Source organism: Panulirus ornatus, chromosome 11, assembly GCF_036320965.1.
Source record: "Panulirus ornatus isolate Po-2019 chromosome 11, ASM3632096v1, whole genome shotgun sequence".
Classification (NCBI taxonomy): Eukaryota; Metazoa; Arthropoda; class Malacostraca; order Decapoda; family Palinuridae; genus Panulirus; species Panulirus ornatus.
The window spans coordinates 35,959,732-35,987,676 of record NC_092234.1 but is presented as its reverse complement, the minus strand read 5'-3'; the positions used below and the strand labels follow the sequence as shown (position 1 = coordinate 35,987,676).

The window sequence follows — 27,945 nt, the reverse complement described above, 5'->3', positions numbered from 1 at the left end:
AGCCAGGATTGAACCCGGGACCCCTGTGCCACAGGCAGGAATGCTACCGCGAGGCTATGGGCCCATAGCCTAGCAGTAGCATTCCTGCCTGTGGCACAGGGGTCCCGGGTTTCGATCCTGGCTGTTGGAGGTTTGTAAGTTCTATGAAGGTGCATGTTCATATGCACTTTATTCGTAGACATATACATATATACACATGTGCATAATCATAGCTTGCCTTCAACTATTCCCATGCCATCCTGCCACACAGGAAACAGCATCACCACCCCCTGCTACATACAAATCCATCTGTTTTTCTACATATTTCTCATATATTCTCCAAAGTAAACACCTGATCCACACATCCTCTACCACTTCTGAAACCACACTGCTCCTCCCTAACCTGATGCTCTGTACATGCCTTCACCCTCTTAATCAATACCCCCCAATACAATTTTCCAGGAATACTCAACAAACTTATAGGTCTATAATCTGAACACTCGCCTTTATCCCTTTTGTCTTTGTTCAATGGCACTATACAATCACTCCACCAATCCTTAGGCACTTCACCACGTTCCATACATACAGCGAGTATCCTTACTGAATCAAAAACACAGTCACCCCTTTCTTAATTAATTCAACTGCAATACTACCACTCCTGCTGCCTTGCTGGATTTTATTTTCCACCAGGCTTTCACCACCTCTTCTCTTCACCAAACCACTCTCTCAGGCTCTCCCACTCTGCACAACAACCCGACCAAAACACCCTACATCTACCACTCTACCATCAAAGACATTCCATAAAACTTCAAAATACTTACTCCACCTAACTTCATCACTACCGTTATCACTTTCCCCCCTTCACCAATGTTCCCATCTGATCTCATGTTTCCACACATTCTTTACCTCCTTCCAAAACATAATACAATGCATGTAATCTATATGTGAAATTATGTGTATATATTTGTACATGTTTGTGTGATGTCCCCATGGTTGTTTAATTTGTTTATGGATGAGGTTGTTAGGGAGGTGAATGTAAGAGTTGTGGAGAGAGGGGCAAGTATGCAGTCTGTTGTGGATGAGACGGGTTTGGGAAGTGAGTCAGATGCTGTTCGCTGATGATACAGTGCTGGTGGCTGATTTGGGTGAGAAACTGCAGAAGCAAGTGACTGAGTTTGGTAAAGTGTGTGAAAGAAGAAAGCTGAGAGTAAATGTGAATAAAAGCAAGGTTATTAGGTACAGTAGGGTTGAGGGACAAGTCAATTGGGAGGTAAGTTTGAATGGAGAAAAACGGGAGGAAGTGAAGTGTTTTAGATATCTGGAGTGGATTTGGCAGCAGATGGAACCATGGAAGCGGAAGTGAGTCACAGAGTGGGAGGGGGAGAAAGTTCTGGGAGCATTGAAGAATGTTTGGAAGGCAAGAACATTATCTTGGAAAGCAAAAATGGGTATGTTTGAAGGAATAGTGGTAATAAAAATGAGTGCGGTTGTGAGAGCAGAAGAGGGTGTCTTGAAATGGTTTGGTCACATGGAGAGAATGAGTGAGGAAAGATTGACAAAGAGGATATATGTGTCAGAGGTGGAGGGAACGAGGAGAAGTGGGAGACCAAATTGGAGGTGGAAGGATGGAGTGAAAAAGATTTTGAGTGATCGAGGCCAGAACATGCAGGAGGGTGAGAGGCGTGCAAGGAATAGAGTGAATTGGAACGATGTGGTATACGGGGTTGGCATGCTATCAATGGATTGAACCAGGGCATGTGAAGCGTCTGGGGTAAACCCTGGAAAGTTTTGTGGGGCCTGGATATGGAAAGGGAGCTGTGGTTTCGAAGCATTATACATGACAGCTAGAGACTGAGTGTGAATGAATGTGGCCTTTATTGTCTTTTCCTAGTGCTACCTCGCGCACATGCGGGGGGAGGGGATTGTCACTTCATGTGTGGCGGGGTGGTGACGGGAATGAATAAAGGCAGCAACTACAAATTATGTAAATGTGTATATATGCATATGTCTGTGTAAGTATATATATGTATACGTTGAAATGTATAGGCATGTATATGTGCATGTGTGGACGTGTATGTATATACATGTGTATGTGGGTGGGATGGGCTATTCTTTCGTCTGTTCCCTTGCACTACCTTGCTAACGCGGGAGACAGCAACAAAGTATAATAAACATAGATAAATAATTGTTTGTGTGTGTGTGTGACTATGTGATGTATATACATGTGTGCATATATGTATGTATGTGTCAATGAGAAATTGTAAAGCAGCAAAACTCAGTGTAGCACTACATTATTATATGTGTAAAGGAGTTGTGCTCCTAACTTTGATAAAAGTCTGAGCTAATAAATGTCTGTATCTTTCTAGAGGTCAACATAATTTCCTCTTGGAGTTCTAAAATGCCTTAAGAAATTGCAAAAATTAATAGGAAGGCTGACCTAACAACCAAAACAAAGGCTCTTAATCATCACAATAAAAAACCTGAAGTCAATTAAAATAAAATTGCTAAAAGTAAACAACTACTCCACAACGTATAAATTACATTTAAAGGATAACAGCAAAATCAAAACAGAAGTATCATTGACCACTGCTCCAGTGCTTATGAGTTTCTGATCATGTGTCTAGTATAACCAATCAGGTGCACTAAAATACATGATGGAGCAGAAAAACACGATAAAAGTACTAATAATTTGTACAGTGAAACACAAACAAAATAATAGGATAACAATCAAGCATCTCTGAAGTCTTGAAATTAAAGTTACTAAATGAAAAACCTGGTAGCACCAGTCTGCAATAAACAGACAGAAAAAAAAGAGCATGTTTTCAGACACGGAACTATGTCAAGCTTAAACCAAGTATATCTTAACACAACAGCAGTAATGGTCCACAGAGCAGAAGGTCAAGCAAGTGACTGACAGGGGAGGCTGTTAGCTTGCTGTCACTTCATCATCATGATGCAACTCTATCAACAAGCATCAGCTGGCCTCATAGGTATTCTGGTTTTCAAAAAAGGCTGCATCTTCATGAACACACCCCATTTTGGGCATTACACAGTGTTTTAACTCCTATCAAGTGAGAGTTTTCTCATATGCTATTTGGGTTCTCTCTGAAGATGAAAAATGCAGTAAAATTTTGATAATGTAAAAATTCAGCACATGATAATTTGAATAAGAGTGCTAAAAAAAATAGTCCATAAAAATAATCTATATGTTAAAGTGGTAGTTGTATTTCCTAGGGTGGGTTCATTATCCTATGTGATGAATATGATTAATGAGATTATGATATGTTTGCTAAAAATGTTGAGTAATAAATACAAGCTTCTTAACCACATAATGACTAACCCCAAAATCATAAATAGAAATCTTCTATTCTGTGAAGTGATATGATAATGAAAGGAAACTTTTAACAATATCTAATGAAAAAGATTATCACCCCAAAATCATCTCAAAACACCACAAACCTGTCCCCTGGACCTAGAGCCGGAATTGGTTCTAATACAATGGGTTTAATCAAGATTATTATTATAAAATTAGCTACATGAATATGTTTATTTCATTACATCATATATAAATGATAGATCAGTTTTTGTACTTTTTGTTTATGTAATCAAATACTGATTCACCATTCTTGACTTCTTAAGAAATGTTCCCCTTAAACTATAAGGAAAAAATTCACTCATCCATTTCAACAGTTCATAAACCATCTGTGCTTATAGTTTACAGATTTTAGAAACACTTTCATCATCCATGCACTATTCTTAAATCTTATCATAAATGATCAAATTACAAAAGATTATAAAAATTTTCTCCAACATCTTCCCTTCACCTATAGTTCTTAAAACTTAAAGGTGAAATTTCATTCTTTCCTCTAAATCATATACTTGTGCACAATATGACATACAGGTGGCATACATGGATGGTTTGCTAAAAAGTTCTTAAACAAATGATGTTTTAGAATGTAACTACTAAGTGTTATCAACAGTCAGTATTTTCGAAGGGTAAAACTTCAGAAGTATTTTTTGATAAGTACTTAAATAAGTCATTCATCTGGAGTGTTGTTACCAAGTGTCAAGTCAGTGATAAAAATAATTAGAATGGCAACACTTCACAGAAACATAACATCAACTTTGCACTTTCAAGTTATATCATATATTTCAATAACTGTGATACTCAAATACAAAACCTATGTGTATATCAGTCATTCATTCCAATCACAAATCTTAAGATAACTCAAATCCTGTATTACTTGTGATAGCATAACGTAGTTTTTCTCTTAGTGTGCTTTTCCGTTGGTAATTTGGCAGTTTAAGCAAGTTAAAGCATGTAGATGATGTTGGAAGGCGGTTCACTGGATCCCTTTTTACGTATAGCAAAGAAGCCCCGGATGACACTGCCAATGGTATCACCTGTGAAAATCACAATAAATGATTTATTAGAACTTCTGTCTTCTGTATGACACTAAACAAATTAATGCATGGTGGAGAAATGATTGGAAGACAAGCAAGTATGAATTACTTAAATGTATACCTTCTGCAACTGAAGATTTGCTCACCTCTATCTTCACAATGGCAAAAATCATCTGTTCATTGCTCCGGTCAACCCACTGGCTCTAGCCAGCTGATGAAGAATGATAAAAATGTTGCCAAAATAGTAGTTAAAAGATGAAACAACCATTAAGAAGCTGCCCTCCATACCCTAATGCATCTTGGTATACTCTGCTATTTCACCACAGTTACACCTCATTCTGTTGGAAATTGTGACAGGTATTATGGAGACATGAACCTGTGAGCCAGCTGGAGGAATGAGTAACTTGAAAGAGCTGTATCGCTTTCTTTTTGAAGAAAGTTGCTTCTCTGAAGCTCAAAGCTAATCCCAACATGAGAAACTGTTTTCTTAGTGATACACTAAATGGTCCATCTCACAATGGTATGGGGCTCAAATATTTTGTATGTGAAGATATGATATTTTGGAATGTCTGTTTGCAGCAGGGGTCATGATTGTCTCCATGGTTGTTTAATTTGTTTATGGATGAGGTTGTTAGGGAGGTGAATGTAAGAGTTGTGGAGAGAGGGGCAAGTATGCAGTCTGTTGTGGATGAGAGAGCTTGGGAAGTGAGTTAGTTGTTGTTTGCTGATGGATACATGGCTGATTTGGCTGAGAGTAAATGTGAATAAGAGCAAGGTTATTAGGTACAGTAGGGTTGAGGGACAAGTCGATTGGGAGGTAAGTTTGAATGGAGAAAAACGGGAGGAAGTGAAGTGTTTTAGATATCTGGGAGTGGATTTGACAGCAGATGGAACCATGGAAGCGGAAGTGAATCATATTGTGGGGAGGGGGCGAAAGTTCTGGGAGCGTTGAAGAATGTGTGGAAGTTGAAAACTTTATCTTGGAAAGCAAAAATGGGTATGTTTGAAGGAATAGTGGTTCTAACAATGTTATATGCTTGCAAGGCGTGGGCTATAGATAGAGCTGTGAGGAGGAGGGCGGATATGCTGGAAATGAGATGTATGAGGACAATATGTGGTGTGAGGTGGTTTGATCGAGTAAGTAATGAAAGGGTAAGAGAGATGTGTGGAAATAAAAAGAGTGTGGTTGAGAGAGCAGAAGAGGGGTGTATTTAAGTGGTTTGAACATATGGAGAGAATGAGTGAGGAAATGTTGAAAAAGAGGATATATGTGTCAGAGGTGGAGGGAACGAGGAGAAGTGGGAGACCAAATTGGAGGTGGAAGGATGGGGTGAAAAAGGTTTTGAGCTATTGGGGCCTGAACATACAGGAGGGTGAGAGATGTGCGAGAATATATTGAATTGGAAATCGGTGGTAGTACACGGGGTTGAGATGCTGTCACTGGGCTGAAACAGGGCATGAGAAACGTCTGGGGTACTCTAAACTTTCCCCTTTCACACACTTTTCCAAATACTGTCATCAACTTCCACTGTTTCTCACTTGAATCAGCCACCAGTGCTGTATCACAGCAATCAACAACTGACTTACTTCCAAGGCTCTCTCATCCCCAACAGACTACAAACTTGCCCCTCTCTCCAAAACTCTTGCATTTACTTCCCTCACCACCTCATCCATAAACAAATTAAACAACCATGGAGACATCACAGACCGTTTCCCTTGTCAGTGAGGTACCGCCAGGAAACAGATGAAGAAGGACCCATCCACTCTTATACTTACATGCAAACATACACATATCAACATATACGTACACAGACATATACATCATACAAACCTCCAACAGCCAGGATTGAACCCGGGACCCCTGTGCCACAGGCAGGAATGCTACCGCGAGGCTATGGGCCCATAGCCTAGCAGTAGCATTCCTGCCTGTGGCACAGGGGTCCCGGGTTCGATCCTGGCTGTTGGAGGTTTGTAAGTTCTATGAAGGTGCATGTTCATATGCACTTTATTCGTAGACATATACATATATACACATGTGCATAATCATGCTTGCCTTCAACTATTCCCAGTGCCATCCTGCCACACAGGAAACAGCATCACCACCCCCTGCTACATACAAATCCATCTGTTTTTCTACATATTTCTCATATATTCTCCAAAGTAAACACCTGATCCACACATCCTCTACCACTTCTGAAACCACACTGCTCCTCCCTAACCTGATGCTCTGTACATGCCTTCACCCTCTTAATCAATACCCCCCCAATACAATTTTCCAGGAATACTCAACAAACTTATAGGTCTATAATCTGAACACTCGCCTTTATCCCTTTTGTCTTTGTTCAATGGCACTATACAATCACTCCACCAATCCTTAGGCACTTCACCACGTTCCATACATACAGCGAGTATCCTTACTGAATCAAAAACACAGTCACCCCTTTCTTAATTAATTCAACTGCAATACTACCACTCCTGCTGCCTTGCTGGATTTTATTTTCCACCAGGCTTTCACCACCTCTTCTCTTCACCAAACCACTCTCTCAGGCTCTCCCACTCTGCACAACAACCCGACCAAAACACCCTACATCTACCACTCTACCATCAAAGACATTCCATAAAACTTCAAAATACTTACTCCACCTAACTTCATCACTACCGGTTATCACTTTCCCCCCTTCACCAATGTTCCCATCTGATCTCATGTTTCCACACATTCTTTACCTCCTTCCAAAACATAATACAATGCATGTAATCTATATGTGAAGTGAAATTATGTGTATATATTTGTACATGTTTGTGTGATGTCCCCATGGTTGTTTAATTTGTTTATGGATGAGGTTGTTAGGGAGGTGAATGTAAGAGTTGTGGAGAGAGGGGCAAGTATGCAGTCTGTTGTGGATGAGACGGGTTTGGGAAGTGAGTCAGATGCTGTTCGCTGATGATACAGTGCTGGTGGCTGATTTGGGTGAGAAACTGCAGAAGCAAGTGACTGAGTTTGGTAAAGTGTGTGAAAGAAGAAAGCTGAGAGTAAATGTGAATAAAAGCAAGGTTATTAGGTACAGTAGGGTTGAGGGACAAGTCAATTGGGAGGTAAGTTTGAATGGAGAAAAACGGGAGGAAGTGAAGTGTTTTAGATATCTGGGAGTGGATTTGGCAGCAGATGGAACCATGGAAGCGGAAGTGAGTCACAGAGTGGGAGGGGGAGAAAGTTCTGGGAGCATTGAAGAATGTTTGGAAGGCAAGAACATTATCTTGGAAAGCAAAAATGGGTATGTTTGAAGGAATAGTGGTAATAAAAATGAGTGCGGTTGTGAGAGCAGAAGAGGGTGTCTTGAAATGGTTTGGTCACATGGAGAGAATGAGTGAGGAAAGATTGACAAAGAGGATATATGTGTCAGAGGTGGAGGGAACGAGGAGAAGTGGGAGACCAAATTGGAGGTGGAAGGATGGAGTGAAAAAGATTTTGAGTGATCGAGGCCAGAACATGCAGGAGGGTGAGAGGCGTGCAAGGAATAGAGTGAATTGGAACGATGTGGTATACCGGGGTTGGCATGCTATCAATGGATTGAACCAGGGCATGTGAAACGTCTAGGGTAAACCATGGAAAGTTTTATGGGGTCTGGATGTGGAAAGGGAGCTGTGGTTTCGAAGCATTATACATGACCGCTAGAGACTGAGTGTGAATGAATGTGGCCTTTATTGTCTTTTCCTAGTGCTACCTTGCGCGCATGCGGGGGGGAGGGAATTGTCATTTCACGTGTGGCGGGGTGGTGACGGGAATGAATAAAGGCAGCAACTACAAATTATGTAAATGTGTATATATGCATATGTCTGTGTAAGTATATATATGTATACGTTGAAATGTATAGGCATGTATATGTGCATGTGTGGCTGTGTATGTGTATATATGTGTTTGTGGGTGGGATGGGCTATTCTTTCGTCTGTTCCCTTGCACTACCTTGCTAACGCGGGAGACAGCAACAAAGTATAATAAACATAGATAAATAATTGTTTGTGTGTGTGTGTGACTATGTGATGTATATACATGTGTGCATATATGTATGTATGTGTCAATGAGAAATTGTAAAGCAGCAAAACTCAGTGTAGCACTACATTATTATATGTGTAAAGGAGTTGTGCTCCTAACTTTGATAAAAGTCTGAGCTTAATAAATGTCTGTATCTTTCTAGAGGTCAACATAATTTCCTCTTGGAGTTCTAAAATGCCTTAAGAAATTGCAAAAAATTAATAGGAAGGCTGACCTAACAACCAAAACAAAGGCTCTTAATCATCACAATAAAAAACCTGAAGTCAATTAAAATAAAATTGCTAAAAGTAAACAACTACTCCACAACGTATAAATTACATTTAAAGGATAACAGCAAAATCAAAACAGAAGTATCATTGACCACTGCTCCAGTGCTATGAGTTTCTGATCATGTGTCTAGTATAACCAATCAGGTGCACTAAAATACATGATGGAGCAGAAAAACACGATAAAAGTACTAATAATTTGTACAGTGAAACACAAACAAAATAATAGGATAACAATCAAGCATCTCTGAAGTCTTGAAATTAAAGTTACTAAATGAAAAACCTGGTAGCACCAGTCTGCAATAAACAGACAGAAAAAAAAGAGCATGTTTTCAGACACGGAACTATGTCAAGCTTAAACCAAGTATATCTTAACACAACAGCAGTAATGGTCCACAGAGCAGAAGGTCAAGCAAGTGACTGACAGGGGAGGCTGTTAGCTTGCTGTCACTTCATCATCATGATGCAACTCTATCAACAAGCATCAGCTGGCCTCATAGGTATTCTGGTTTTCAAAAAGGCTGCATCTTCATGAACACACCCCATTTTGGGCATTACACAGTGTTTTAACTCCTATCAAGTGAGAGTTTTCTCATATGCTATTTGGGTTCTCTCTGAAGATGAAAAATGCAGTAAAATTTTGATAATGTAAAAATTCAGCACATGATAATTTGAATAAGAGTGCTAAAAAAAATAGTCATAAAATAATCTATATGTTAAAGTGGTAGTTGTATTTCCTAGGGTGGGTTCATTATCCTATGTGATGAATATGATTAATGAGATTATGATATGTTTGCTAAAAATGTTGAGTAATAAATACAAGCTTCTTAACCACATAATGACTAACCCCAAAATCATAAATAGAAATCTTCTATTCTGTGAAGTGATATGATAATGAAAGGAAACTTTTAACAATATCTAATGAAAAAGATTATCACCCCAAAATCATCTCAAAACACCACAAACCTGTCCCCTGGACCTAGAGCCGGAATTGGTTCTAATACAATGGGTTTAATCAAGATTATTATTATAAAATTAGCTACATGAATATGTTTATTTCATTACATCATATATAAATGATAGATCAGTTTTGTACTTTTTGTTTATGTAATCAAATACTGATTCACCATTCTTGACTTCTTAAGAAATGTTCCCCTTAAACTATAAGGAAAAAATTCACTCATCCATTTCAACAGTTCATAAACCATCTGTGCTTATAGTTTACAGATTTTAGAAACACTTTCATCATCCATGCACTATTCTTAAATCTTATCATAAATGATCAAATTACAAAAGATTATAAAAATTTTCTCCAACATCTTCCCTTCACCTATAGTTCTTAAAACTTAAAGGTGAAATTTCATTCTTTCCTCTAAATCATATACTTGTGCACAATATGACATACAGGTGGCATACATGGATGGTTTGCTAAAAAGTTCTTAAACAAATGATGTTGTAGGAATGTAACTACTAAGTGTTATCAACAGTCAGTATTTCGAAGGGTAAAACTTCAGAAGTATTTTTTGATAAGTACTTAAATAAGTCATTCATCTGGAGTGTTGTTACCAAGTGTCAAGTCAGTGATAAAAATAATTAGAATGGCAACACTTCACAGAAACATAACATCAACTTTGCACTTTCAAGTTATATCATATATTTCAATAACTGTGATACTCAAATACAAAACCTATGTGTATATCAGTCATTCATTCCAATCACAAATCTTAAGATAACTCAAATCCTGTATTACTTGTGATAGCATAACGTAGTTTTTCTCTTAGTGTGCTTTTCCGTTGGTAATTTGGCAGTTTAAGCAAGTTAAAGCATGTAGATGATGTTGGAAGGCGGTTCACTGGATCCCTTTTACGTATAGCAAAGAAGCCCCGGATGACACTGCCAATGGTATCACCTGTGAAAATCACAATAAATGATTTATTAGAACTTCTGTCTTCTGTATGACACTAAACAAATTAATGCATGGTGGAGAAATGATTGGAAGACAAGCAAGTATGAATTACTTAAATGTATACCTTCTGCAACTGAAGATTTGCTCACCTCTATCTTCACAATGGCAAAAATCATCTGTTCATTGCTCCGGTCAACCCACTGGCTCTAGCCAGCTGATGAAGAATGATAAAAATGTTGCCAAAATAGTAGTTAAAAGATGAAACAACCATTAAGAAGCTGCCCTCCATACCCTAATGCATCTTGGTATACTCTGCTATTTCACCACAGTTACACCTCATTCTGTTGGAAATTGTGACAGGTATTATGGAGACATGAACCTGTGAGCCAGCTGGAGGAATGAGTAACTTGAAAGAGCTGTATCGCTTTCTTTTTGAAGAAAGTTGCTTCTCTGAAGCTCAAAGCTAATCCCAACATGAGAAACTGTTTTCTTAGTGATACACTAAATGGTCCATCTCACAAAGGTATGGGGCTCAAATATTTTGTATGTGAAGATATGATATTTTGGAATGTCTGTTTGCAGCAGGGGTGCATGATTGTCTCCATGGTTGTTTAATTTGTTTATGGATGGGGTTGTTAGGGAGGTGAATGCAAGAATTTTGGAAAGAGGGGCAAATATGCAGTCTGTTGTGGATGAGAGAGCTTGGGAAGTGAGTTAGTTGTTGTTTGCTGATGATACAGTGGCTGATTTGGCTGAGAGTAAATGTGAATAAGAGCAAGGTTATTAGGTACAGTAGGGTTGAGGGACAAGTCGATTGGGAGGTAAGTTTGAATGGAGAAAAACTGGAGGAAGTGAGGTGTTTTAGATATCTGGGAGTGGATTTGACAGCAGATGGAACCATGGAAGCGGAAGTGAATCATATTGTGGGGAGGGGGCGAAAGTTCTGGGAGCGTTGAAGAATGTGTGGAAGTTGAAAACTTTATCTTGGAAAGCAAAAATGGGTATGTTTGAAGGAATAGTGGTTCTAACAATGTTATATGCTTGCAAGGCGTGGGCTATAGATAGAGCTGTGAGGAGGAGGGCGGATATGCTGGAAATGAGATGTATGAGGACAATATGTGGTGTGAGGTGGTTTGATCGAGTAAGTAATGAAAGGGTAAGAGAGATGTGTAGTAATAAAAAGAGTGTGGTTGAGAGAACAGAAGAGGGTGTTTTGAAATGGTTTGGTCACATGGAGAGAATGAGTGAGGAAAGATTGACAAAGAGGATATATGTGTTAGAGGTAGAGGGAATGAGGAGAAGTGGGAGACCAAATTGGAGGTGGAAGGATGGAGCGAAGAAGATTTTGAGGGATCGGGGCCTGAACATGCAGGAGGGTGAAAGGCGTGCAAGGAATAGAGTGAATTGGAACGATGTGGTATACCGGGGTCGACGTGCTGTCAATGGATTGAACCAGGGCATGTGAAGCGTCTGGGGTAAACCATAGAAAGTTCTGTGGGGCTTGGATGTGGTAAGGGAGCTGTGGTTTCAGTGCATTATACATGACAGCTAGACACTGAGTGTGAACAAATGTGGCCTTTGTTGTCTTTTCCTGGCACTACCTCACGCACATGCAGGTGGAGGGGATTGTTATTTCATGTGTGGCGGGGTGGCAATGGGAATGAATAAGGGCAGACAGTATGAATTATGTACATGTGTATATATGTATATGTCTGTGTATGTATAAATATGTATACGTTGAGATGTATAGGTATGTATATGCGTGTGTGTTGACGTGTATGTATATACATGTGTATGTGGGTGGGTTGGGCCATTCTTTCGTCTGTTACCTTGTGCTACCTCGCGGGAGACAGCGACAAAGTATAATAAATAAAATAAAAATATGATATTTTGGAATGTACAGATAGTTGGCATTATTTTCTAAATCAAAAAGACAGATGGTCTATCTCACAATGGTATGGGGTTCAGATAATTGTATGTGAAGATATAATATTATGGAATGTACAGATAGTTGGCATTATTTTCCAAAACAAAAAGACTGGACTCAGAGGAAGTAAAAGTTCATCCATCAGAGAACAAGCGCTATACATAATCTTACAACTCTACTTCAAGCACCAGTAATCAAAAAAGCTTGGTAATAAAGAACAGCCTGGACAAAAAGTGTTGAATGTGTCATGAACCATTTGTAATTACCTACTATATTTGTATTACATAGGGAGTTTCATATTTGTGGGGCCCCATTTCTTGAACATTCTTTACCATCAAACAACTTTGTAAATTTCTGTATGCTGCCTGCTTTTACCATGTCTTCATTCATTTCATTCCACTCAACCACCACTCGTACAAAAAGAGTATTTCTTTACATCTTTCCTAACAAGTTTCTTACTTAAAATATTACATTAAATCATTTGGTTGTCCTATCCAATAATCTTTCAAAGAATGTTCACATGTCATCAATATGATTTAAAAATTCTGAGGCTGTGATCACTTTATCCTTCACTCTTCTCTTTTCCAAGATAGATAAATTTAAGGCCTCCAAAGTTTCACTGTAACTCTGTTCTCTTAATTCTGGTACCATCTCAGTTGCTCTCCCATGGACCCTCTCTATCTGCTATTTACACTTCTTTGCCTGCAGTGACTACACTTGAAAAGCATACTCTAGTTTTGGCCTTGTTTAAGATGTGAACAGCTTACTTACTACTTCCTTATCCACGAACATGAATGAAATCCTAATATTTGCTAGCAGACAGTAGGTATCCTTAACTGTCCTAAGGTGAAATTCTAGAGACAGATGAGACAAGATGTCTACTCCTAGGTCTTTTACAAACACAGATTACTGCAGCTTTTGTCTAGCTAGATGAAAATCATATCAAGGCCTTCTTTCACTGTGAACCATCCTTATTACTTTACAATTACTTGGGTTGAACTTCATCAACCACAAATCGTGCCAACTTTTCAATATCATGGTCCCCATGAAAGTTGATGAAATCCTCTATACCTTTTATATCCCTCATGGCCTTTGCAACAACTGCAAACATATTCAGGCACATGAAAGCACAGATCGAGAAGATTAATGGCCCCAGAAAACAAACCTGCAAGACTCCCCTGCTGACTTCAACCTATTTTGAGTAGGCTCCTCTAACAAGCTTCCTTTGCTCCCTTCCACTATGATTACCTTCTATCCAGTGAAGGAGTCTCTCCCTTATTCCTGTCTGGTGATCCAGCTTCTTAATAAGCCTCCCATGTGGTACAGTGTCAAAATCTTTCTGGCAAGACTGATACAAATAAATCATCCAGCCTTAACATTTGCTGAAGGCAGAGCTCAATCTCTTGTAGATACTTAAGAGGTGTGTTACATATGATCTTCCCTTAAAGCCATGCTGTTGCTCACTTAGGTAAAATCTCCTCTACTGAAAGTCATTCATTTGTTCTGATTATATATTCCAGAACCATGGACACATTCATCAGGAAGACTGGTCTGCAGTTCTGTACCTGTTCCTGGTCTCCTTTCTTGAAGATAGATATGACATTTGCCCCTTTCCAGTGCCTTGACTCTCTGCATTTCTCCAATGATATCTTGAATCATATTCCAACAGGTTTGTCTATTGTATCTGCACACATCTTTGGGACATACTGCATGGGGAAAATTCATTGGAACCATGAGCCTTGTTCTTAAGTAATCTTTTTCATTTATGTTGGAGGCTCGACTCACATCAAGGTAGAGCTTTAGTAGAAATATGTAGAGGTTAAAGAAAGAGAAAGAGAAGAGACAAGGAAAAGCATTAAATTTTTTTGAAGGAAGTGAAAAACCTGTCACTTAAAAAGTACCAGATGATATATTTTTGGAAAGATAAACAACATAGAAAGTTTCAAAGCTTCGAGGTGTAGGGAGAGAAACAAACATAACAGGGTAGAAAGTTCCACAGCTTTGAGGTGTAAGGAAAGAAACTATTATCAAAATGGCCTACCCTTGTGTTGCAAAAGGCCACAAAGCAATCATGTGATGCAGCAGCTTGTTGAGCATTGCATGGTCTAACAAATGGTGGGAGCTCACAAGCAGTCAGCTCTCTGAAGCAAAAAACCAAAGTAATATCAATGGAAAGGGAAAGTGAACTAGCATTGTGGAGCAGGGCATGTGGGTCAAGTTTTGAAGTTAGCCTGGAAGAGTTTTTAAGTTGGATCATTTTCAAGTCAACTCTGTTAAGAAAGGCTGCAGAGCCAGAACCATACCCAGACATGAGAGCATCACTTTATTCAAAGACAGATCAATCCTTTGTATAAACTGAGCAACTGTTCAGAAGAGAAATTTCGACATCTAAAAAGGACTCCCAGTTTCCTAGTCAGACTTTGCAATTTCCATAATATGGAGTTTCCAAGATATATATTACAATAATAACAACTATGTTCAATGAGTCAAGAGGTTGAATTACAAACTATAGAAGGAGAGAGGAAAGTTGTGAGGAATTTTTGACAGAGAGATAAGTAGCAACTGGGTCTTGGAGGCATAATTGTAAACCCGATTTTGTGTACCCACTAAGATATCCTGTCCAAGTCTGAGTTTACCAAGGAAGTTGTATCAAGACTAGATGCAGACTGAATGGATAAATGGGGAGGAGAATTGAAGGATGTGGAGAAATGCAGTGATGAGTTGTCACTTTATGAGTGCATTTGTTTATTTGTAGAAAGAAAGAAACTGTTCACAAAAAGGCAAAAAGGTGTAGGAGATAAGACAAAACCTTAAGGGACACCAGTGATGAATGAAGAAGGGGAAGAGGCTGATCCATCAACAACCAAAGAAACAGATCAGCCAGAGATGAAGCTAGATACGAGGGAATAAAGTGAGGAATGGAAGCCAAAAGAGGGGAGGTTAAAGATGAAAGCTCAATGCAACACCATCAAAAGCTTTGGCTATATCATAGGCAACTACACTGGATTCCCCCAAACCATTCAGGGATGATGACCAGACATGACAAAGATAAAAAAAAATCACCAGTGGATCTTGCCTTACAGAAGCTACACTGGCAGTAAGAAATAAGACTGCGAGATTCAAGATATCTGAGCATAAGAGAGATGAGGAGGGATTCAAAATTTTGGAAGTATTACAAGTTAAAGAAACAGGATGATAGTTAAAAGGGTTACAATAGTCATCCTTTTATGGGAAAAGTTCTTGTTTTTAAAAAGAAACTGAACGGACCAGTAAGCACAGGTGCAACTTTGGATGCACATCCTTTCAGAGCACAAGGATGGATGCCATCACGTCCATAAGCCTTACTTTTGTCAAGAGAGAGAGGTGCTTTGCAAAAAGTATGAAAATGGATTACAGGGAAAGGGAATATGATCAGTAAGAGGAGCATCAGGGGGTTAATAAATGTTTGAATCATCCAAGGTAGAGTTTGAGAAGCAGTGAGAACCAAAGAGAATTGCTATGTGCATGGAAGAGACAGCTTCAATACCCTCAGAATGGAAAAGTGAAGGAAAGGTACATTGACAGAAGTCATTAGCAATGCCCTGAGCTAAAGACCAAAAATACCTATCAGTGGATGAAGTGCAGAAGCTACCACACTTCTGAGAAAGTAATGATTCGCCTCTCACATAAACTACTTGCAATGGTCATGAGCAATGATAAACATTGAATGGAGTCAGAGGAGGGCGAGCTTTTCCAAGTCCAACATGCCTAATCCCATGCCTGAATGGCACAGAACAAGAACAGATGAACCATGGATTGGAAGAAAAGGTCATCTTGGAGGAAGAGGGGATAAATGCTTCCATTCTTGTGACAATAAACTTTGCTATGCAATTGGCGGAGACTGAGGCATCACCAAATAAGAAAGTAATTTACCCAAGCCAGAAAACAATTTTCATAAGATATTCCAGTCAGCTTTGTTAAGGTGCCAATATTTACATTTAAAAGGGGCTGCTGGAGGGAGAAGAGCCATTAAAATAGATATTTTCATGAGAGTGTGGTCAGATGAACCATCTGGGGGCAAGACTGTGTAGGTAAAGCATGAAGGATCAGTGGAGAAAAACAATTCCAGAACATTAGGAGAGTGGTAAAAGTGGTCAGGAAAATGGGTAGGACAAGTGATAATTTGCTATACATGACTGAAAATGGAGTATGTGAGGACTTCAGTCCCCCAACCATCTGCATGAGAATTCAACCACCCTCTATGGTAAACACTGAAACCTTCTACATGATATGATGTCACAGCCTCATGGCAGGAGTTTAGATAGTCAAACAAAGTTATAAGAATAGTAGAATTAGAAGATCAGTAGACAAAAAAAAGGAAAATAGGGTCAGCTGCAAGACAGATCTTGAGCCAGATAACACCAAAGTTTGGGGACCCTAGGTCCTTAAGACATGCCACAGGTGTGTCAATGTTGGAATACGCACAGGTACCACTCTTGAACTGGAATTGTGAATGGAGATTATGGCAGGATATAAGTAAGGGGCTAGTAAGAACATCATTAGACTTATAATTACCTATTTCTACTGTAATGGGCTCCCTCTCTCAAACATTCTCTATCATAAACTTTTTGAATTTCTGTATGCTGTCTAAATGATTCATGTCTATGTCACTGATCTGTATAAAAAACAAAAGTTGCAATCAGGTCAACCCTCACTCTTCCCTCTTCCAAGGTGGGCCAAACTAAAACCTCTAAGTCAGCTAACTTAATTCCACTACCAAATTTTCTTGCTCTCCTCTGGACCTTATTCATATGTCTGTGCTCCTTTGAGTGTGGTAGCCAAACTTGAGAAGCATACTCTAGCTCTGACCTTATGTGTCATGTGAACTTGCTGAAAAATTCTTTATCAATGTACTTAAATGTTATTTTCTTGTTTGCCAGTAGACAATTGGTCTCCTTCACCATTCTCAAATACAGGACTCCAGCGACAGGTTTCGAACAATGTCAACTCCAAAGTCCCTCACATACATATTTCTGAAACCCGTCTTTTGCTAGATGACAGTTCTAACACGGCTTTCTTTCACTGTGACCCATCCTCATCATTTTTAATTTACTTAAACTGAACTTCATCAAACATGCATTAGATCAACTCTGGAATTTGTCAAGGTTCCCTTTAAGTTGCTGCAATCCTCAACACTTCTCACTTCCCTCATGACCTTTGCATCATCTGCGAATATATTCAAGAAGGAGTCCATACCTTCAAGTAAGTCATTTAAGAAGACCAAAAAGAGTAATGGTACCAGAAGAGAACTCTGTTTCACTCTGCAGAACACCGCATCAATTCAACGGAGGGGACTTTGTCGAGTGCTTTCTGGAAGTCCAGACACATTACATCTACTGCTTTTGTATTGTTGTGGGTACTGAATAATTTATGATGAAATTTAAGGAGGTCTGTAAGACATGATCTGAGTCTTTCAAAACCATGCCGTGTATCACTGATTAAAATGTGTTGTTCCAGATAGGCTACGATTTCATCTCTAATAATCCACTCTATAAGTTTACATATAACTGACGTGAGGATAATTGGACAGTAATTACCAAGCAATTTGTGTCTTCCCATTTTGTTTATAGGAGTGGCATCTGCCAATCTCCAGTCCTGTGGGACTATTCCCTCGCGGAGCAATTTATTGAAAATATGGGTTGATGGTCCAGCAGTTTCATGTTTGACTTTTTAATCACTCATGGATAGAAACAATCAGGACCAAGACTTTTATCAGGTTTCAACTTATCTATCTGTATTAGTTCTTTTCTAACTGTGACAGTAAATTCTTGAATCGTGTGAGACTTATTTATCATCATCTCAAAATTCCTATCGTTGCTTTCTAGCATAAAAACAGAGCTAAAAAACTTGTTCTGGGTTGTTACTGTGCTTTTATGGTTCACAATGGGTTTCCCATCCTCGTTTACTAAGGGTCCTATTCCACTCCTTATGTGATTCTTAATATTAATACAAGATGCCCTCCGACATACAAACTATGGGACTTACAACTATCCACACAAACGACCAGAATATATTTATCTATCTATTTTGCTTTGTCGCTGTCTCCCGCGTTAGCGAGGTAGTGCAAGGGAAACAGAGGAAAGAATGGCCCAACCCACCCACATACACATGTATATACATACACGTCCACACACGCAGATATACATACCTATACATCTCAACGTATACATATATACACACACAGACATATACATATATACACATAATTCACACTGTCTGCCTTCATCCATTCTCATCGCCACCCCGCCACACCTGAACTAACAGCCCCCTCCCTCCTCATGTGCGCGAGGTAGCGTTAGGAAAAGACAACAAAGGCCACATTCGTTCACACTCAGTCTCTAGCTGTCATGTAATAATGCACCAAAACCACAGCTCCCTTTCCACATCCAGGCCCCACAGAACTTTCCATGGTTTATCCCAGACGCTTCACATGCCCTGGTTCAATCCACTGACAGCACGTTGACCCCGGTATACCACATCATTTCAATTTACTCTATTCCTTGCATGCCTTTCACCCTCCTGCACGTTCAGGCCCCGATCACTCAAAATCTTTTTCACTCCATCTTTCCACCTCCAATTTGGTCTCCCACTTCTCCTCATTCCCTCCACCTCTGACACATATATCCTCTTGGTCAGTCAACCAGAAAAAATACATGAATATAAAAATCATGCTTGATCATGCTTGGTAATATGTCCGCCAAAGCTAACGGCTGTGTGCATATGATAGTGAACGTCAGACAATCCTGTCATTGTGTACTTCACAGCACCTCTCTCAGTTACCATTCAGTAAGTGTACATTATGCAAGTGAATGTAACAAATTTTCAAGCAGGATTAAATCATTTTTGTATTAAACCCCAAAGAAGATGATGAGCAAGAGGGAAAACACATGTTGATAGATCCAGCAAGAAGCCACGGAAGACACTTGATTTGGAATTGGAAATGAAAGAGGAAAAAAGTTAATGTATTTGCATATCGTCTACAATTGTCCCATTCGATGGTCTCCAAAATTTTAAAGGACAAAGAAAAAATATGTGAAGCAGTGAAAGGTTCTGCAAGTATGAAGTCAATGATCAAAACAACAAAAATGGCCCATCCAAGAAATGGAAAAGTTGTTGATGCTGTGGATGGAAGTTCAAATTCAAAAACATGTATCACTAAGCTTAGTAATAATTCAGGCGAAGGCTAGAAGACCTTTTGAAACTTTGAAGGAGCAAGCGGGAGAGGATTACATTGAAAACGTCACTGCACGTCATGGTTGGTTTAACAGATTTAAAAGAAGATATAGCTTGCACAAGTGCAAGTGCTCACAAAGGAACTGCTGAAAAATTCATTGAAAGTTTGGAAAAATTAATCCATGATCTAAACAATCTTAAATAATAGGGATAAAGAAATTACAGAGTCATATCATAAAGCTGATTAATAAAAAACGAGATAATCATGACAGAAATTGAATAGGATAAAAGGATGCTGTATAAGAACATGAATTCTACATGCCATGCTGACATACTTCCATTTCGAGATATGACTGGTCAGTCAGAACAGAACTCGGGCATATGCCGGGGAGCATCTGTATCTATACAAAATCTTTTAGGATCTTTATCACTATCTCTTACAATTTTTTACTTCGTATATTATCCTGGCATTTTTGATAAGTACTTTTACTTGCCTTGTGATTGTGTTGTAATATCTGGGTCGTTGTCTGATTTCTCAAGCTTAAACACACACATATATATATATAAACACAGACATATACATATATACACATGTACATAATTCATACTATCTGCCTTTATTTATTATCATCACCACCTCGCCACACATGGAATAACAACCCCCTCCCCCCTCATGTGTGCGAGGTAGCACTAGGAAAAGACAACAAAGGCCCCATTCGTTCACACTCAGTCTCTAGCTGTCATGTAATATATATATTCATATATATATATATGAGAGAGAGAGAGAGAGAGAGAGAGAGAGAGAGAGAGAGAGAGAGAGAGAGAGAGAGAGAGAGAGAGAGAGAGAGAGAGAGAGAGAGAGAGAGAGAGAGAGAGAGAGAGAGAGAGAGAGAGAGAGAGAGAGAGAGAGAGAGAGAGAGAGAGAGAGAGAGAGAGAGAGAGAGAGAGAGAGAGAGAGAGAGAGAGAGAGAGAGAGAGAGAGAGAGAGAGAGAGAGAGAGAGAGAGAGAGAGAGAGAGAGAGAGAGAGAGAGAGAGAGAGAGAGAGAGAGAGAGAGAGAGAGAGAGAGAGAGAGAGAGAGAGAGAGAGAGAGAGAGAGAGAGAGAGAGAGAGAGAGAGAGAGAGAGAGAGAGAGAGAGAGAGAGAGAGAGAGAGAGAGAGAGAGAGAGAGAGAGAGAGAGAGAGAGAGAGAGAGAGAGAGAGAGAGAGAGAGAGAGAGAGAGAGAGAGAGAGAGAGAGAGAGAGAGAGAGAGAGAGAGAGAGAGAGAGAGAGAGAGAGAGAGAGAGAGAGAGAGAGAGAGAGAGAGAGAGAGAGAGAGAGAGAGAGAGAGAGAGAGAGAGAGAGAGAGAGAGAGAGAGAGAGAGAGAGAGAGAGAGAGAGAGAGAGAGAGAGAGAGAGAGAGAGAGAGAGAGAGAGAGAGAGAGAGAGAGAGAGAGAGAGAGAGAGACCGACCCAAGGTCCAAGAGAGGTGGTCTGGCCTTAGAAAGAAAGAAAAGGCCCCCTTCAGAGCAGAGAAGAAAAGGATTGCAAAGCAAAGGCTCCCTCCACAACCCTCCGACACATGCTGGCAGGAAAAAAAAGAAAAGATACCTTGCACGATGAATAAGCCTGAAGAATTCATTTTTTTTTTTCTTAAGAAAGTCATGATATAATGAACATAAATATGTAATGCATCCCATCAGCAACAACATGCATCCCTTCACTTTTTCTTATAAAAGCAATACTAAGGATAAACTAATCTCCAGTCTCTCGATTTACCATGCTTATATTACTCCTGATGTTGAGGAATGATACAGTTATTCTTAATGACTCTCTCAAAGCAGGTGACATGGGTTAATCAATAATAGCATGATACCATAACATGGCCAGGGAGAGATCCCTGGTTGACAAGGTTGCATGAAGTACCACTGTATCATCATGATTTATAGAAATGATTCAATACCAAAGAGTGACAAGTAATAATCAAGCCTAATTTTCTGGGAGCTTACATCATACATCAATGTCATTGGTAAAAATACATTTTGTACATTCCTGATTAACTAGATGACCTCTACATCTGAATCCATTTCCTCTCATCGGTAATGCTAGTGCTACTGTAAAGAAATGTTCAATATCAATGTTGCTGAATCTTTTAAGTATTTTGACTTATTCTATCCATTTGCCCCATAGGCACCTCTTGCTATGGAGAGCAAGTTTAATTCTCACAGTCTCTCCACAACGTTTTCAGAAGCTTCTAACTTATGTTCCTAATGACTACCTCATGTTCCATCCGACAACTTCTTCAAGTCCCTACCAATTACTACCCAATGTTTTTACCTGATGCTCCTGTCTAATGCTCCTACCTACTACTATCTATTGCTCCTACCATTTTGCCAAAAGGCATGGATAGTACACAGCTCTCACTATTGGAAAATCTAGAGTTATGAAGAATGAGTTCTGTAATCTAAGTGTTGTCATGTGTTTTATGTGACAAGGAGAGACGGTATGTTTGTGGACAGAATGGTGAGGCAGAAAGGAAAGACAGCTAACTACATCACGGGAATGCAACTTGACAACCACTAATGTGCTGGCTCACTATGCAGCTGTCACTAACCCTCCCAATACCCAGGCAGGTGGTACCTGTAATATATCTCCCTAGTCAGTGGCTGCCTACCAACTATCATGTCCTTAATAACTGAATCTTCCCTACTGAGAGGCTTTCAGGTTTAATACATTTTCTTTTATACTTTTTGCCTTGTTTTGAAATTTTCCTCTATGGCTCAGTTTCTGGTCTTGATGCTACATTGCTAAGGTAGGAAATGGCAAACAGGTAAGAAAAAAGAAACCCCTTTGTCACCATATAGTAATTTTCTTTAAAAAGGTTGTCTGTGAAAGAGATTTTAAAGCACACAAAGTTGAGGGCTAAGAGTGTTGGGTGACCATCACGCTAAACTGGTCACAACTGCTGTGATGTGCCCAGGGTAGCTCCAGTGCTTGGCCCATGGTAGCTCAAGTGCTTGGCCCATGGTGAAATGGTTAAAACAAGCAGAAGTATTTGTAATTAAGGTAAATAAAATACTCATGAAATTCTGATCACATTGAAGATATTTCCACATGCATTAGGAAGTACTTGTCCATTAAGCTAAATATTATACTCACGAAACTTTTCACATTGGTGATAATTTCAGATTTTTTTCAATGTACAAGGGAATACTGCAAGTTGATAATGGAACGGAAATGGAATTGGGCATTTTAAGATATCAAATCTGCAATATTCTGAAAAAGGAAATCATTGGCTCTGTGTACCTGAGACCATTCTCTCATTTTGACTTTTCTATTATCCAAACATCTCGAAGTCACAAGGACTTTAAATACTATGCTGTGACAGTGTACGAAACCATAATAACACAAAATCTTACATGTTTCTGTAATAATAAAGTATGATGTATATGAATTATAAAGTATGAGCCCTTCAATAAATGTTTCTCAGCATTCTGCTGGTCAATGACACTCTGAAGTGAGGAAAATGATCCTCATTATGCCACTTATTACTTATGTCACCTTGCTCTAAATGTATGGAAGGTATACCATTAATCTTATTTACAAGTATGGTACATACATTTCTTAAAAGTACAGATACTGGGGCATGAGTACCCAATTTATGTTAAAGTATCTTATTTGTGTGTTCCTCTAACCTTAAAACTAAGTTTTTCTGACTTATAATCATAATCAATGGGTAGCACAAATGAGTCATTAAACTAAAAGCTGTTCTGTGGTTGTACACCACACATACATACACTGAAATCATTACTCACCTGTATCTTCGTCATCACCAACTTCAACACAGCGGATAGAAAATGGAGGTTCTAAGTGTGTAAATCCTAAGAGAGGTGGCTTGGAACAGCTAGTCACAAACTGAAACAGAACAGGTTCTTCACTATTCTCACACCACTGATTTCTTGCTTTTCTAACCCATCTATAATATCGCAATGTTTTACTCAAAATGCTATCAAAATCAGTAATCCATGCTATGATAATTACAGATAAATTATCACGCTGAAAACTCCTGACTCTGACGAGAGGCCCCATTACCACTTTTATTAAATACTTAATGAATGCATAAAGAAGAGGATAACCAAACATTCAAAGATAACCTCCATGACACATTTTGTTTTGAGTGTATAAATTTGATGAGAATTACATCTTTTTTTTTCTTTCATACTAATCGCCATTTCCCGCATTAGCGAGGTAGCGTTAAGAACAGAGGACTGAGCCTTTGAGGGAATATCCTCACCTGGCCCCCTTCTCTGTTCCTTCTTTTGGAAAAAAAAAAAAAAAAAAAAAAAAAGAGAGAGAGGGGAGGATTTCCAGCCCCCTGCTCCCTTCCCTTTTAGTCGCCTTCTACGACACGCAGGGAATACGTGGGAAGTATTCTTTCTTCCCTATCCCCAGGGATAAAATTACATATGCTTTCATAATCGACAATGGAATTCCTTTGTTGAAATCTACAATATAGAAATCAAAGTTACATCATCTTCATACCTGCTACAAAATTAGACAAGATTTATGACCTCTGAGGTTTACCTATAACCTGGAATGATAAAAGTGGTTAGAGCAACTAACTACTAAGCACAAGATTGTAGGTTCAAATCCTACTTATACATATAAAAGTGTGCCCCAGCTGACCCAACTGTAAACAGGTAACAGTTCCATGAGATAAAAGGAGTCAAAAGTTGTCAAATATAATAAAGGCCAAGGAAATCAAGTATGCTAACCACATCAAACTAGTGAAAGGCTGCTTTTCTGACCAACCACAATTATATATCAGTATGAAATTCAAAATAAAATTTAGGGAATCCTTCAATGGTCTCAAAATAAAAAATAAAAAGATGGTAATAATGGTCATAATGCTTGCCTTTAGCCTTTGTGTCATAAAAGAAATAAGACCATTTCCATTCTTGAAGTATCAATAATATCAATGAAATTCTGCCCCCTAGGAAGGTCCACATTCAGGAAGCAAATCTGCTCCTAATAGGCTCATTTTCCTATTATAACCACAACCATAAACTGCATTTTTCTGAATCTATAGTAAAATCTTTTACAAAATATCAGTTGGCAACTGGTTATGGTGCAATGACCGGAACCTCTGGAGAATGGAAAGCAGGGAGTCATCCTCTGGCTTAAAAACTAAGAAGCAAGAGGATGTAATAACCACCAGAAATGAGAACAGCATGCTATATTCATAAAACAGCATGTATGAAAGTGTTATAGATAGTGGGATATTGGTGCAAATTCCAATACCCTCCAGGAATGACAACAAATATACATTGACAATAACTTAATAAAATGGTTAGTGGAGAAATGGGTAGAGATTCTATCTATCTATCATCTGATGCCTAAATAGGTTCTATCTATCTATCTATCTTAAAGAAATATGCTATGACAATAATTTATCAAAATTGTGGAGAGACGGGTAATGATTATCTATCCATCAATATCTGATGACAGTATAGATTCTATCTATCTATTTCTCTGATGCCCATTCCCTCAGGAAACTCCCATCAAGGGGTGGCCACTTATCTCTGTCCCTACCTGCCTCCCTCACATACACCATTCCAAGCACTCTTCCATCACTTCTCTCCCTCCAGTATTCTTCTACCCTATTTGCCCACATCACAGGAGGTTTTCCTCTTACAACAACCCCTTTATTTGTACTATCATATACTCTCCTTGCAAACTCCGTCTTGCATTCTTTCCACAAGCCAAAACCACCTCAAAGTATTATGTTTCACCTACTCTACCACTCCACAACTCATTCCCTTTCAGTTCCCTTCTTTCCATCTAGTCACACAACATGCTCTTCTCAAATAGCTCATTTCCACAGCCTGGATTCTTGATCTCTATTACTCATTTCATTTCCATGTTTTGACTGCATAGATCAGGGTTGGGGGAGCCTATGCTGTCCCTTATTCCTCTTACTTACACCTCTAACCTATCTCATTCTATCAAAGGAGCCAATGAATCTTCTACCCAGTACAGCTCTCTCCTTGTCTCTCCTAGCACATCACCAAACTTATCTAAGAATCTCCTATATACTGAATTCTCTCACCTCTTCCAATCTTTCTCCCCCATATCCACAGCACAATGTTCTCAAACATTTCATTTTCAACACATCCACCCTCCTCCACACAGCCCCATCTATAGCCCATGCCTCTCAACCATTTAACATTGTTGGAATCACTATTACTTGAAAAATACCCATTCTTGTTCTCCGAGATAACATTCTCGCCTTCCATACATTCTTCAACGCTCCCAGAACACACACACACACACACACATGCTTTATCAGTAACTTTATCATTAACATTCATAGAGGTATTGTATCTATACAAGTAAAAATTTGGAAATGTAACAATATTGACACAAACTGTGCATTTCCCCTCCCTATCTTGTCTGCAGGGGAACTGACAGTGATTAGCCCACATATGCAATTGGCAGTCACACACCTACCTCCTTATCCCAACCCAAAAAACACCAGTGAAACTATGGTAGAAATTCTTGATGGAAATATTTTCATTTGGACTTTGATCACATGGCAAAGATCTTCATTTGTAAGGGTTACATGGTATCATAACTTTCTACTTCTAATTTCTTGATAGATATGAAGATGTACTTAGAGAGGTGTGGCAATGGTTAATGTGGAATGCTCTTCTCTCAATTCTTACAGTGTTTCTCAAGGACTTACATAACGTGATGAAACACTCGTGAAATTACTGCAAATTCTCAAATGTTTCATTTAATGCATACTGAAAATAGTAAAGTTACCAAGACAGCTGCATACACTTACAAACAATGGACTGTTACATGTCTACAAAATGGCCAAAGCACCCATGATGCACCTCACAACCTCAAATGGGGTTCATTAGTTTCACACTGTGCACAAAATAAGAACAATATGTATATCAAAACAATGTACACTATGCACAAAATAAGAACAATATGTATATCAAAACAATGTGATAAGTATTGTTACATGCAAAAAAAAAATTGTGAACCAAACATCTTACATATAAATAATGTATCCTCTGTAAGACTGGATGCCATTAATCAAAGGCCAATGCAGAATTACAGGACCAAATTTCTTGTTTTATTTTCTTTTTCAAAGAAGTCAAAGATGTCAGTCATATACAACAGTTTCTGAATGGACTGGAGTTTGTGACTACCTAAGCAAGATGTGAAGCATGTTAGAAAAAAAATAATGAAGTCAGGAGAGAAAAGGAAAAAAAAAATGTAGGAGTTTAGGTGAAGGTAGAAATACTAACTCTTAGAAAGAGATAAGGAAAACATGAGAAAGTAGAGCGAGAAAGCAGAGTTCAAAAGATTAGCAGTGCTGGGTAAGAAATAGACATTAAAGTGACACTCTCGAGTTGCTAGCAGCCACACAGAAGTCATGTAGAGAAGAGGTTTGTTGCATGTTACACTGCTTGCCTAATATCAGGGGCTTACAGAAAGCCAATTCTCAGAGACAGAAATCAGAGAAATAACCAAAGAAAAGGGAAGTGTTCCAGCACTTTGATGCAGGGCAAAGGGATAAAGTTTTGAGGTCAAATTGGAAGCAGTGATAAGTTGGACTGCTTTGGGTTTGACTCTTGTCAAGTGCAAGTGTAGAACTAGAACCTAAAATGTGAATGAAAGCAGTATTTCATACAAGGATGAAATAATCATTTGTATGACTGGAATAAGAGTTGAGAAGAGAGGATTTTAAATTAAATGATAAGGATTCCCAGTTTCCTAGAAAACTTAGCTATCTGAGTGATGTGGGGTTTCCAAAGTTGATTTGATATAACTATATGGCGATAACAAGAATATCTAATGCCCTGATTGATGGAACGACTGGAGCCATTATAGACATAAGAAACTTGCGAGGGATTTTAGAGAGAGAGAGATGGACAGAAGATGGGTTCTGGGATCATTAAAGTTTACTGAGGAGTGTCTGATTCATTGAGAAATCCAGTAAAAAATCTTAGTTGGGACAAGGCATAAGAGTTTGACTAGATGGTAAAGATTTGAAAAAAAGTGGAAGAATGCAATGTTGAGTTAAATGGTTATCCAAGAGAAATATATTTATAGGTAAAAAGGATGACAACATTAGGGCACGGAATAGATCCTTAAATGACACTGTTGTTCATAGGGAAAAGGAATTGATTTATCTCCGGCTCAA

The 27,945-nt window shown here is 38.8% G+C and overlaps 1 protein-coding gene across 1 annotated transcript in view; it reads right to left on the bottom strand.

The window, feature by feature from the left end:
- Positions 1-6,312: 6,312 nt before the first annotated feature.
- The window catches only part of LOC139751401 (ubiquitin-protein ligase E3B), a 260,968-nt gene continuing 239,335 nt past the window's right edge, over positions 6,313-27,945 (bottom strand). Inside the window, exons 21-22 of the mRNA XM_071666787.1 lie at positions 23,540-23,639; positions 6,313-10,609 (exon numbers count right to left, since the gene is read on the bottom strand). Of these exons, the coding sequence (XP_071522888.1) occupies positions 10,425-10,609; positions 23,540-23,639 (285 nt within the window). The 3' untranslated portion in view covers positions 6,313-10,424. The remainder of the gene's footprint in view (positions 10,610-23,539; positions 23,640-27,945) is intronic.